This window comes from Cebus imitator, unplaced genomic scaffold, assembly GCF_001604975.1.
Source record: "Cebus imitator isolate Cc_AM_T3 unplaced genomic scaffold, Cebus_imitator-1.0 Scaffold791, whole genome shotgun sequence".
NCBI lineage: Eukaryota > Metazoa > Chordata > Mammalia > Primates > Cebidae > Cebus > Cebus imitator.
Genome location: NW_016108106.1, coordinates 174,790 through 189,252, shown reverse-complemented (window position 1 = coordinate 189,252; position 14,463 = coordinate 174,790). Strand labels below are relative to the sequence as shown.

Genomic DNA, 14,463 nt, shown 5'->3' with positions numbered 1-14,463 from the left:
GGGAATGCTTCCAGTTTTTGCCCATTCAGTATGATATTGGCTGTTGGTTTGTCATAAGTAGCTTTTATTATTTTGAGATACATTCCGTCAATACCTACTTTATTGAGGGTTTTTAGCATAAAGTGCTGTTGAATTTTGTCGAAGGCCTTCTCTGCATCAGTTGAGATAATCATGTGGTTTTTGCCTTTGGTTCCGTTTATGCGGTGAATTACATTTATAGACTTGCATATGTTGAACCAGCCTTGCATCCCCGGAATGAAGCCTACTTGGTCATGGTGGATACGCTTTTTGATATGCTGTTGCAATCGGTTTGCCAGTATTTTATTGAAGATTTGTTGCATCTATGTTCATCATGGATATTGGCCTGAAGTTTTCTTTTCTTGCTGAGTCTGTGCCGGGTTTTGGTATCAGGATGATGTTGGTCTCATAAAATGATTTGGTAAGGATTCCCTCTTTTTGGATTATTTGGAATAGCTTCAGAAGGAATGGTACCAGCTCCTCTTTGTATGTCTGGTAGAATTCAGCTGTAAACCCATGTGGTCCTGGGGTTTTTTTGGGTTGTAGGCTCTTAATTGTTGCCTCAACTTCTGCCCTTGTTATTGGTCTATTCAGGGTTTCGGCTTCTTTCTCGTTTAGGCTTGGGAGGATGCAAGTGTCCAGGAATTTATCCATTTCTTCCAGGTTTACTACTTTATGTGCATAGAGTAGTTTGAAATAATCTCTGATGGTGGTTTGTATTTCTGTGGGATCTGTGGTGATATCCCCTTTATTGTTTTTTATTGCATCTCTTTGATTATTCTCTCTCTTTTTTTTTTAATTAATCTGGCTAGTGGTCTGTCTATTTTGTTGATCTTTTTGAAAAATCAGCTCCTGGATTTATTGATTTTTTGAAAGGTTTTTTGTGTCTCTATCTTCAGTTCTGCTCTGATCTTAGTTATTTGTCTTTTGCTAGGTTTTGAGTTTATTTTATCTCGCTCCTCTAACTCTTTCATTTTGACGATAGGGTGTCGATTTTAGATCTTTCCTTGCTTCTCATGTGGGCATTTATTGCTATATGTTTTCCTCTAGACACTGCTTTAAATGTGTCCCAGAGATTCTGGTATGTTGTGTCTTTGTTCTCGTTGGCTTGTAAGAACATCTTTATTTCTGCCTTCGTTTCATTGTTTATCCAGTCAACATTCAAGAGCCCGTTGTTTAGTTTCCATGAAGCTGTGTGGTTCTGAGTTAGTTTCTGAATCCTGAGTTCTAACTTGATTGCACTGTGGTCTGAGGGACTGTTCATTATAATTTCCGTTCTTTTGTATTTGCTGAGGAGTGATTTACTTTCAATTATGTGGTCAATTTTAGAGTAGGTGTGATGTGGTGCTGAGAAGAATGTATATTCTGTGGACTTGGCGTGGAGAGTTCTGTAAATGTCTATTAGGTTTGCTTGGTCCAGGTCTGAGTTCAAGTCCTGGATATCCTTGTTAATTTTCTGCCTTGTTGATCTGTCTAATATTGACAATGGGGTGTTAAAGTCTCCCACTATTATTGTTGGGAGTCTAAGTCTCTTTGTAAGTCATTAAGTACTTGCTTTATGTATCTGGGTGCTCCTGTATTGGGTGCGTATATATTTAGGATCGTTAGCTCTTCTTGTTGCATTGATCCTTTTACCATTATGTAATGTTCTTCTTTGTCTCTTTTGATCTTTGTTGGTTTAATGTCTATTTTATCAGAGATGAGAATTGCAACTCCTGCTTTTTTTTGTTCCTCATTTACTTGGTAAATCTTCCTCCATCCCTTTATTTTGAGCCTTTGTGTATCCTTGCATGTGAGATGGGTTTCCTGGATACAGCACACCGATGGGTTTTGGCTTTTTATTCTATTTGCCAGTTTGTGTCTTTTGATTGGGGCATTTAGCCCATTTACATTTAGAGTTAATATTGTTATGTGTGAATTTGATCCTGCCATTTTGATGCTAGCTGGCTGTTTTGCCCATTAGTTAATGTAGTTTCTTCATTGTGTAGATGCTCTTTACCATTTGGTATGTTTTTGGAGTGGCTGGTACTGGTTGTTTTTTTCTATGTTTAATACTTCTTTTGGGAGCTCTTGTAATGCAGGCCTGGTGGTGATGAAATCTCTCAGTAATGGCATGTTCATAAAGGATTTTATTTCTCCTTCACTTATGAAGCTTAGTTTGGCTGGAGAAAGAAGTTTAAATAAAGTGTTCTTTACCACCTGATAAAGAGGCCAGACGTAGTGGCTCATGCCTGTAATCACAGCACTTTTGGAGGCTGAGGAGGGCAGATCACCTGAGGCTGAGAATTTGAGACCAGCCTGACCAACATGGAGAAACCCATTCTCTACTAAAAATACAAAAAATTAGCCCGGCATTGTGGCACATGTCTGTGATCCCAGCTACTCTGGAGGCTGAGGCAGGAGAATCACTTGAACCTGGGAGGCAGAGGTTGAGGTGAGCCAAGATTGTGTGCCATTGCACTCCAACCTGGAAAACAAGAGTGAAACTCCACAAAAGAAAACCTGATAAAGAATTGGGGACATTCGGCTAATAACATTTTCATGGTTAAAGCCTATAGTCTTGATTAAAACAAAATAAAAAGTATTATAAAAATGCATCAGCAGTTTGGCAATTATTTTTTTAAATACAGTCAAGCATGTAGCTGGATATAGTGTAAAGTCAAATTTCACATACATGCTTGTCCTCGTGCCTGGCTTTTTTGGATGGATCAGAGGGCCCTGAAAACATACCAGAAAGGAGGTAAATGGGATTATTTGACATGTTTAGGTACATGTGATTGCCAAAATGATGTTCAATCTTCTTTAGGTTATATTTTTGTCAATAATAGTAATACATATTTCAAAACTGTATGGGATTTCTAAAATAGTATATGCTATTCATTATAATTATGGTTATTATTACCTTATGGTAAACCACAGTAATAATAACATTTCCTTGGGAGTAATAAAATTACTCCCAAGTAATAAAATTTTATTATACCAAGTATAATAAAAATTAAATACCAAAAAAATACTTTGTCAAATTTTCATGTTAAACCAGCTGATACCAAATTGTTTAAAATAGTTTATAACCAATGCTTAATTCCATATTCCTGGGAACACAATTAAAGCTTCAGGTACATTTAGTCACCTGGTTGGCCATTTAAACATTTTATAAAGGGGTTTCATTCAGTTGTTATTTTCAATGCATGTATTCTGGTTGTATAAAAGCTTTCCCATGCAAGAAGGCTGAGATTATTATGCTACAGTGTATTTGCACCAGGTATGAAAAGCTTTTTATGGTTTTAATCTTCTGAGAACATTGGAGAAAAACTGTCCTTGCCACCCACACTATAACAAAGCTTCAGGACTCTGGGCTTTGGTTTAATGGGTTTTGAGAAGGGTCCCTCCACACTTTTGGAACTCTGCACCCATTCGAACCCTTGAGGTAAAGCTAACCAGGGAAATCTCTCCCAAGAAGATAGCATCCTTGATGTAAATAGCTTTTCTCAAGTTCACAAATTAAAAGTTCTGCTATTATAAAACTCTTTTCTTTGAATTTTTTTTCTTGCTTATGCCTCTACAAACATTAAAAGTAGAAAAGTGTTCTGTTATGTGCACTTATGGGGTATACTTTTATTTGTAAAGGAGTTTGCAGCCAGCCTTACACATGGATAAGATTACACTTTGATAAATAAAAGATGAAAGTCCAGTCAGTGTAGGTAAGAAACTTTAATGGTACATACGTTGCCTCATACTCAGTCCAAAAACAAACCATTGGTTTACTCCTCTTAACCCACACCATGAGTTAAAGAGAAGATTGCCAGGAGGCCTTCACTCTTCTAGAGGGGGATCATTTGTTAGGTCCCTTTTCTATGGTTTAAAGTGAAAGAAGCAATGATTAGCTGGGCACGGTGGCTCATGCCTGTAATCCCAGCACTTCGGGAGGCTGAGGCAGGCAAATCACGAGGTCAGGAGTTCAAGACCAGCTGACCAACATGGAAAAACCCCGTCTCTACTAAAAATACAAAAATTAGCTGGGCATGGTGGCACAGACCTGTAATCCCAGCTACTTGGGAGGCTGAGGCAGGAGAATTGCTTGAGCCGGAGAGGCGGAGGTTGCAGTGAGCTGACATAGCACCACTGCACTCTAGCTGGGTGACAGAGCAAGACTCCATCTCAAAACAAAAACAAAAAAACTGATTAAAAATGTGTCCCTGATGATAGGCTCTATAGCAGATTGTATTGTAAAGGTTATAGTTACACAATAGACTTTAAATTCTTTTGTGAAAGTTACAATAGAATTGACTAAACAAAGAAGTACTTGTGTAGCTGCTGGCACTTGTGGCCTATGGAAAAATACATCAAATAAAGATTATAGAAATTCAGTGGTAGGATATTAACAAAGAAATTGCTTAGTTTTATAAGTAAACTCATTCTTTGATCTATTTAATTTGATCTGGCTCATTCTTTGATCTATTTAATTTTACAAGGTTTGGTTTATGGAAACCTTGGGCAAGGAGCATACTGTGAACTCTTGGTATTTTCCTCCCAATAATCAAAATAATAGTCTCCCTTGTGCACTTTATTCTCTCAAAGGTTTTAAATGCTTGCATGCAGCCATCTTCAGAATGTTATATGGTCTCTCTTAAACTAGAATAACAGGCGCTAAAAGAAATGTGAAAACATGAGAACACCATAACCTATAAATAACGTGCTGAGACGAGAAACCCAAAATGATGGTAACTGATAGTGACTCTAAGGCCCTAAGTTTTGGACACACTCTAAGTGAGAACCTAACCAAAAAGGGGGAAGTTTTTAAACAAAATTCTGGGATGCCGTTATTTTGACCTAAGCTCATACAATAGGCCCAACAGACCAAACCAAAATGGAGTTGTTTGTGCTAAGACTTTAAGGAAGCACACAAGTCCTAGAACAAACCAGGTTTTGTTTTGTTTTTTTTTTCCTCCTGCAAATCTCTATAACAAACATTCCTAACAGCATAGGTATCCGCCCCCATTAAATCTTAACCAAATACATTTGCTCTCATCAAGAGACCATCAAACTTCAGATAATCATGCAACAAAAGCTCCAGCCATTTCCAGGATAAAACACACCCTTGGGCATCAAGAAACTACCCTGCCTCCACTAGACAGAACAGGGCAAGAGTTCCGCGATCCCCAATAGGCAGGTACTACGTCTCAAGCCAGCATAAGGAAGTTACAAGAAAAAGACCATCAGTTCCTCCACCTCCTTAAAAGATTTAGGGGGATCACATCTCTCACGGGTATATAAGGCAGGAAAACAGGGTCTGGAGGCAGGGAACATAAGGCCAATTCATACCAGCTATATCAGGAAATATCCTCTCCATAGGGCATCACACTGTAAGTAACTATACTTTATCCTCTCCATTTATATAGGGCATACCCGAAGTAACTAATGGATTCCTCTAGGCAGTATTTAAATTCCTAAAAATTCTGTAATGGGGCCTTTGAGCCCCTACACTTGGGCCCACATTGTGGAGTGTGCTTTCATTTTCAATAAATCCCTTTATTCCTTCCTTGCTTTGTTCGTGCGTTTTGTCTAGTTCTTTGTTCAAGATGCCAAGAACCTGGACACTCTACCAGTAACAATATATTTTTGACAGCTTTGTCAAAAATAAGCTTGCTATAGTTGTATGGATTTATCTCTGCATTCTCTCTACTGATCAGTTTTATGCTGTTTTAATTATGGTAGCTCTGTCGTATCATGTAAAGTCAAATACTGTGATTCTTCCAGTTTCTTTTTTCTTACAATGGCTTTGGCTATTCTGAGTTCTGTCTACATTATAAAATTGTTTTTCCTATTTCTGTGAAGAATGTCATTGATGCTTTGATAGGAATTGCATTAAATCTACAGATTTAATGCAATTAAAAATCTGTAGCTTAAGTCTGTAGATTGTTTTGGGGAGTATGAAAATTTTAATAATACTGATTCTTCCTATTCATGAACATAAAACATCTTTTTTTTTGTCTTGCTTAATTTCTTCCATCAATGTTCTATAGTATTCATCATAGAGATCTTTCTTCACTTTAGTTAAGTTCATTCTTGGGTATTTAATTTTAATTTGTGGCTATTGTAAATGGGATTACTCTCGTGGTTTGATTTTCAGATTGCTCATTGTTTGGCATGTAGAAACACTAATTCTTTAATCCTGTATCTTGACTAAATGTATGAGTTCTAACAGTGTTTTAGTGAATTAGGTTTTTCCAAATATAAGACTGCATCATATGCAAACAAAGTTCTTTTTTTTGTGACAGATATTTTTCTCTAGAAGTCTCTTTTGTTTGATATAGCCACTCCTACACTGTTTTAATTATTGGCATGGAATATTCTTTTTCATCTTTAAACCACTAACCTATGTATTTTCTTAAATCTAAAGTCTCTCGTGCGCAGCATATTGTTGATTTTTAAAATCAATTCAGACATTCCATGAGTGTTTTATTTTTTGCTCCAATAACAGAATATCCTAGAGTTGTTAATGTCTAAAGAAGTTTTCTTAGCTCACAATTCTGGATGCTCAGAAGTCCAAGATCATCACAATACGACCAAAGGCTTGAGGATGACAGAAAGTATATACCAGAGCCACTTTGTTCATTGTTTTCTGACCATTTAGTAGTTTCTATGTTTCAATTCTTTTATGTTTTCTTCCCTTGCATTTTCTTGAATTTTTGTTTTGTTTTTGTTGTTATATGCTTTCCTTTTCTTTTTTGTGTGTATCTACTATAGTTTTTAATTTCCAAGTGACTTACATAAAACAACTCATAGTTATAAAAGTCTAACTTGAGATAAAAATTTAACTGCCTTTTTTTTTTTTTTTTTGTACAGATAGGGTCTTGCTGTGTTACTCAGGCTGTAGTGCAGTGTATTCACAGCTCAGTATAGCGTCAACCTCCCCAGGATCAAGCAGTCCTCCCATCTTAGCCTCCTGAGTAGCTGGGACTACAAGCACAAGTCCAGCTACCTTTTTAGGGTACTTTATGTAGAGACAGGATTTTGCCATGTTGTTCAGGCTGGCTTGGAGCTCCTGGGCTCAAGAAGTGCACTTGCGGCCGGGCGCGGTGGCTCACGCCTGTAATCCCAGCACTTTGGGAGGCCGAGGCGGGTGGATCACGAGGTCAAGAGATCGAGACCATCCTGGTCAACATGGTGAAACCCCGTCCCTACTAAAAATACAAAAAATCAGCTGGGCATGGTGGTGCGTGCTTCTAATCCCAGCTACTCAGGAGGCTGAGACAGGAGAATTGCCTGAACCCAGGAGGCGGAGGTTGCGGTGAGCCGAGATCGTGCCATTGCACTCCAGCCTGGGTAACAAGAGCGAAACTCCGTCTCAAAAAAAAAAAAAAAGAAAAAGAAAAAAAAGAAGTGCACTTGCCTTGGCCTCTCAAAGTGCTAGGATTACAGCATGAGACATCACACTCAGTGATTCTTTTTACAAAAGACTAAATAGCTTTGTGAGATCTTTATTGTATTCATGTATTTATTTTAGAGACAGGGTCCTGCTATATTGACAAGGCTGGTTTTGAACTCCAGGCCTCAAACAAAAGTTAACTTCTATGCATAGAAAAATTAAACAATTTTACTTCCTTTAACATACTATGGCACCCTTTACATTGTTTATATTGTGTACCTGTTAACAAATTATTGAAGCTGTATGTATTTTAATACTTTTTTGTAGCTTTTATGCCAGCATTAAAAGTGATCTATGCACCATAGTTTTATAGCCTTCTATGTATGTATGTTTTCCAGTAAGGTTTATACTTTTATGTGTTTTCTTGCTGGAAGTTAGGATTCCATTCTTAGAACTTGAAAAATTCTGATTAGCATTTTTTTGTAAGACAGGTCTAGTGATTATAAATTTCCTCAGCTTATTTTTTTAATCTGAGAATATGATTGATACTTCATTTGTAAAGGACAGCTTTGTTAGATATAGTCTTCTTATTTGTCAAAGTTTTTTCTTTCTTCATTTGCACTTTAAATATATGGCCTCACTTCTATGTGGCGTGCATGGTTTCTGTTGAGCTATTTACTGATGACCATATAGATGTTCCCCAGTATGAGAAGAGTCTCTTTTCTGTTGCTTCTTTTAAGAATCTCTTGCCTGGGCACCGTGGTTCACACCTGTAATCCCAGCACTTTGGAAGGTAAAGGTAGGGGGATCACAAAGTCAGAAGTTGAAGACCAGCCTGGCCAACATGGCGAAACCCCATCTCTACTAAAAATACAAAAATTAGCTGGGCACGGTTGCAGTTGCCTTTAATCCCAGCTGCCCACGAGGCTGAGGCAGGAGAATCACTTGAACCTGGGAGGCGGAGGTTTAAGTGAGCCGAGATGGTGCCATTGTACTCCAGCCTGAGTGACAGAATGAGACTCCATCTCAAAAAAAAAAAAAAAGAATCTCTCATTGTCTTTGAATTTTGGTAGTTTAATTATAATTTGTCCTGGGCAGTTTCTTTTTTAGGTTCTTCTTGCCATAGATACTTTGAGGTTCATAAAGCTGAATGTCTAGTTTTCTTCCAAGACTGTGAAAAATTGAAGACATTGTATCTTTAAACAATTAAAAAAATTTTTTTTTCTCTTTTGAAACTCTTAAAATATACACCTTTTAACAGTTTGTTATACAATATGGGCCCCAAATGCTTTATTCACACTTTTTTTTTTTTTTTTTTTAAGACAGAGTCTCACTCCATCGCCAGGCGCCAGGCTGGAGTGCAGTGGCACAATCTCGGCTCACTGTAACCTCTGCCTCCTGAGTTCAAGCAATTCTCCTGCCTCAGCCTCCCGAGTAGCTGGGACTGCAGGCGCACACCACCACACCCAGCTAATTTTTGTATTTTTAGTAGAGATGGGGTTTCACCATTTTAGCCAGGGTGGTCTGAATCTCTTGACCTTGGAATCTGCCCACCTCAGCCTCCCAAAGTGCTGAGATTACAGGCATGAGCCACCGTACCCGGCTGACATTTTCATTTTTAAAAAAATTCTAGTTAGGAACTTTCAAATGACTTAATTTAAGTTTGCCAGTTTTTTGTTTGTTTGTTTGTTTTTTGTATAGCAGAATCTCCTATTAAAACTTTCTCTTAAATATTTCAGTTCTATTATTTTGTACTTTACCTCCAGCATATTTGTTTCTTTTTTTAATGGTTTCTTTTTCTGTATTATAATTGTGATTTTGTTCATGCATTGTTGCAAAATATTTAGTAATCTGTGTACTTTTGCAGCTTACTGAGTTTTTATTTTTTTATTTTTATTTTTTTTGAGACAGAGTCTCACTCTGTTGTCTGGCTGGAGTGCAGTTGGGTGCTCTCAACTCACTGTAACCTCTGCCCTCCAGGTCCAAGCGATTCTTTTGCTTCAGCCTCCAAGTAGCCATGACTACAGTTATGCAACACCACATCTGCTAATTTTTGTATGTTAGGTAGAGAGATGGTTTCGCAATGTTGGTCAGGCTGGTCAGATTCTTTAAGATTATCATGAATTCTCTGTTAGTCATGTTTGAGATCTGTATTTTATTGTAAGTGGTTACTGGAGCATTTTTAGTTTCCTTTGGTGGTGTTTTATTTGCCTGATCTTTCATGATCCATTAAGCCTTGTTTTGATGTCCTTGCATATGAAGGAGCAAATACCTCTTTCAGTGATTATAAACTAGTTTGGAGAGAGAAATATATTTTATTGGATCTCTGGACTTACGAGATTTCTGATGAGCTTGCAGTTAAGTGGAGCTTGCATTGGAGCCAGGTCACATAATTACTACTGGGTCTGCCGTGAAGTTCATGTTTGGCAGGCCTATAATCAGGGCGTCAGACAGTTGTGGATTCTATTTTCTGAGAAGACTAAACCTTCTTCAAGATGTTGACCAATGCAACTGGTGCTCAGAAAATTAAAAAAAAAAAAACTCCATTATATCTGGGGGTGCTGATGCAATAAATGTTAGTTGGTGTGACTCCTGCTGTGAGGTTTTTGCTGTTTTTTTTGGAAATGCTCTAATCCAGTCATTGTACAGATTCCTAGAAGAGGTGGGCTGATTCTTGATCACAACTGAAATGTTGTGGAACTGATTCATAGGGCTGCTTCAGCATACACAGCTAAGACTTCAGGTCTGCTTCTGGGTTCATGGCATTTCTCCCCTCAGATTTCTGGGTGGGGAGGACTGCTCCCAGACTTCAGCTGACAGGGAATGGAGCTGGGTTATAGGGCTGCTTCAAGATTCACAATGGGAATAAAGTCAGCTAGCATGCCTACAGGGGCACATAGAGGTGTGCTTTTTGGCACGTTTCAGGTTAGTAAAAACTGCTCCTGGGGCTGGTCGCGGTGGCTCAAGCCTGTAATCCCAGCACTTTGGGAGGCTGAGGTGGGTGGATCACTAGGTCAAGAGATCAAGACCATCCTGGTCAACATGGTGAAACCCCCTCTCTACTAAAAATACAAAACATTAGTTGAGCGTGGTGGTGCGTGCCTGTAATCCCAGCTACTCAGGAGGCTGAGGCAGGAGAATTGCCTGAACCCAGGAGGCGGAGGTTGCGGTGAGCCGAGATCGCACCATTGCACTCCAGCCTGGGTAACATGAGTGAAACTCCGTCTCAAAAAAAAAAAACTGCTCCTGGACTTTGGTTGCATAGACTTGGAGCCAGGTTATAGTGTCATGTCAAGATCCACTGTCAGTTCCAGGCGTGGTGGCTCCTGCTTGTAATCCCATCACTTTGGGAGGCCAAGGTGGGCGGATCATCTGAGGTCAGTTCAAGGCTAGCCTGGCCAACTTGGCAAAACCCTGTCTCTACTAAAAATACAAAAATTAGCCCAGTATGGTGACAGGCACCTGTAATTCCAGGTATTCAGGAGGCTGAGGCAGCAGAATCACTTGAACCTGGGAGCCGGAGGTTGCAGTGAGCAGAGATCACACCACTACACTCTCCAGCCTGGGTGACAGAGTGAGACTCTTGTCTAAAAAAAAAAAAAAAAAAAAAAAAATTCACCATCAAATAAATATTGGCAAGCCTACATCTAGGGGTACAGATGTATGTTTCTGTCTGTGGGTTTCTGCGTGTGCAGGATTTCTGCCATGCCATGACTAATATGTGCAAGGTGTGGGGTTTGGGCTAATTTAGAGATCACAGACAGAACCAGTATAAAGGCCTTTCACCTAAGACACAGGACATTATGAATTCTCCCAAGTCTCTTGATTGGTGGTGCTAATGGTAGGAACAAAACCAAATAGTCTATAGTTATGTTTACATTGAGAGTTAATTATATTTCATTCTGTAGCTGGGACTGTGATGGACAAGCCTGCCACTCAAGCAAGGGCTTGCCCTCTTAAAGCAGCCTTCCTCAGTCTTGGATTCACAACCTTTTACATGAATTTTTAAGTTTTCATAAAGGTTCTTTTATCAGGGCATAACTGCTGTATTTTCATAACTGTAGAAGTTGTGGGTAGAGAACCTCCTATTCTGCCATCTTGATATGTTGATCCCTTGTATGTTTCACTTTCTGATATGTCTGTGTCATTTATCTGATTTCAAATTCAAAATTTCTGAAATAAAATGCTCAAATTTACATGTGTAATAAGTTCATGTATTGTCATGGCTCATTTTCAGTGGAGCATTTTATTAATTATTGAGGAGCATTTTCTTTTACTTCTTTACATTGCATGCCAAAGATTCAAAATCTTGGCTCTTCAATAAGTACATAGTCACAGTTTAAAACTGTAGTTATTTAGAGGATTGTTTTTATGATACATTGATATTATGTTTAATCTTTTGTGGATCAGAATTTTTATTGCATTCAACTTCATTTTACTGGGTAGTCTTTTTTCACATAGATTCTCTTTTTAATTTTTTTCATTTCTACATATTTGTATGTTAATTTTCAACTCTGTACTTTTTATGACCAAGTTATGTTTAATTCAAATAAAAATCATTGGGGTTCACTTTAAGCAAATTAAAATACATTTATAAGTCAAATGTTTTTATTCCCTATAAAATTTATGTGGTATTTGCCTGTATAAATACTGCTCCTTCTTTGTTTATAGATTATTATTATTTTTGAGACACAGTCTGTCTGTCACCCAGGCTGGAGTTCAGTGGCATGATCTTGGCTCACTGCAACCTCTGCCTCCTGGGTTCAAATGATTCTCCTGCCTCAGCCTCCCGAGTAACTGGGATTACAGGCACGTGCCACCAACCCTGGCTAATTTTTGTGTTTTTAATAGAGACGGGGTTTCAGTGTATTAGCTAGGCTGGTCTCAATCTCCTGACCTCATGATCCACCCCAAAATGCTGGGATTACAGGCTATCAGCCACTTTCCTTGATGGTCATCAATGTTTTCTTGTGTAGGTGGGTAGTCAAAAAACTGTGTAAAATTACCATCTATCTATTGTTTTATTATATGTTATTCTGTGAGAGAAACACTTATTATTTGCAGGTGATTTCTGAAAAATGTAACCTTTCTAGGTAGATGTAAATAATTGTTATTAAAAAATTGCCTTAAACATTTTCAAGTGTACAGTTTAGTTATGTTAAGTATAATTGTATTATATTGCATTGGGTGTCTAGATTAATTTTTATCTTATAAAAGTAAAATATCATGCCCAATAAAAATAAACTACCCCCATTTTTTCTTCAGCTCCTGAAGAACACGATTTGACTGTTTATAATTTTGACTAATTTTTATATTCTTACCACTGTAATTATGTAATGTCTGTTTCTATCTGACTATATTATTTTACTTAATCTAATGTTCTCAGGCTTTGTTTTTGTAAGATATGTCAAAACATGTTTAAAATGAAATAATATTTTATTGTGTATATTACATATGTCACATTTTAAAAATCTGATAGTGATCTATAAAATGTTAAAATTCGTGTTGTTTCCAGAAACTGTCTTTTGTAAATGATAGTGAATGACCAGGCATGTGTAAATATCTATTTAAAGTCCTGCTTTGAATATTCTTAGCATATTTCGGATACTGTGATGTAGTACCATGCGTATTTTCATGTTTTTGTTTCCTGAGCCTTAGATGTTACATCCAAAAAATGATTGCCAAGACCAGTGCTTGAAGTCTTTATCATCTATGTTTTTATTAGATTTCACATATATGTAAGATCATATGGTACTTGTCTTGGTGGATCTGGCTTATTTCACCTAATGTCATGGCCTTCAGGTTCATCCATGTTGTTGCAAATATCAAAATTTTGTCTTTTGTAGCTGAATGGTATTTTATTGTATATATATACTATTTTCTTGATCATCTGGTTTTCAATAATTGGATTGATTCCGTATCTTGGCTATTATAAATAGTGCTGTAATAAACGTGTAGATATCTCTTTGACATACTGATTTTGTTTTCCTTAGCTACAAAGAAAATAGAACTATCATATGCTCTAGCAATCCTGTTTAATGAAAAAATTAAAAATAGAATATATGTTTCAGCAGTCCTGTTTAAAAAATAGAACATACAATCCAGCAATTTGAAATTTTTTTGTCAGTGTTTTATAGTCTAGATGAGGAGTCAAACAGTCTAAATTACCATCTATTGGTTGTTTAAATATGTTATGCTGTGATGCTTTTTTTCCTATAATGACTGTACTAACTTACAATTTTACAACTGTATTTGTTTCCTTTTCCATATATTCTCACCAACAATTATTAGAGGGGTTTTTTTGTTTGTTTATTTGTTTTGGAGATGAAGTCTTGCTATGTCTCCCATGCTGGAGTGCAGTGGCGCTATCTCAGATCACTACAACCTCCGTCTCCCAGGTTCAAGCAATTCTCCTGCCTCAGCCTTCCGAGTGGCTGGGACTACAGGTGCACACTACCACGCCTGGCTAATTTTTTTGTATTTTAGTAGAAACAGGGTTTCACTCTGTTTCCCAGGCCAGTCTCAAACTCTTGCGCTCAGGCATTCCACACTCCTTGGCCTCCCAAAGTGCTAGGATTAGTGGCATAAGCCAATGTGCCTGGCCAGTCTTTTCAGTAACAGTCATTCTCATTGGAATGATGTATTGTATTGTGAGTTTGAGTTGCATTTCTCTGGTAATTAGTGATGTTGAGCATATTTACATGTACTTTTGGCCATTTGTATTTTTTCTTTTGAAAAATGTCATTAAGGCCTCTTGCCTGTTTTTCAATTGTGTGTTATTTTTAAGTTTGCTATATATTCTGTAAGTTTATCTTTCGTCATAAATATATTTTGCAAATATTTTCTTTCATTCTGTAGGTTATCTGTTCATTCTGTTGTTTTTTTGCTATGCAAATCATTTTGTTTTTAGTAATTTGCGCATTTTTACATGTGCTTTGAGGTCTTACTTGAAAACTCTTTTCTCTGTAATATGTGGTAAAACATTCCTCTTGTGTTTACCTCAAATTGCTTTATATATTTGGGTTTCCCATTTAAATCTTTATTTGTGATTGAGTTTCCTTTTTTTTTTTTTTTTT

The 14,463-nt window shown here is 37.4% G+C and overlaps 1 protein-coding gene across 2 annotated transcripts in view; it reads left to right on the top strand.

Moving 5' to 3' along the window:
- The window catches only part of LOC108297309 (zinc finger protein 718-like), a 58,351-nt gene that overhangs the window by 25,958 nt on the left and 17,930 nt on the right, over positions 1 to 14,463 (top strand). The window contains exon 1 of one of the 2 annotated variants that reach the window (XM_037735378.1): positions 9,378 to 9,414. The exons of the other annotated variant lie outside the window; for it this stretch is intronic. Coding sequence (XP_037591306.1) covers positions 9,405 to 9,414 — 10 coding nt within the window. The 5' untranslated portion in view covers positions 9,378 to 9,404. Of the gene's footprint in view, positions 1 to 9,377; positions 9,415 to 14,463 lie in introns of those variants that run through there. 2 annotated transcript variants of the gene reach the window in all.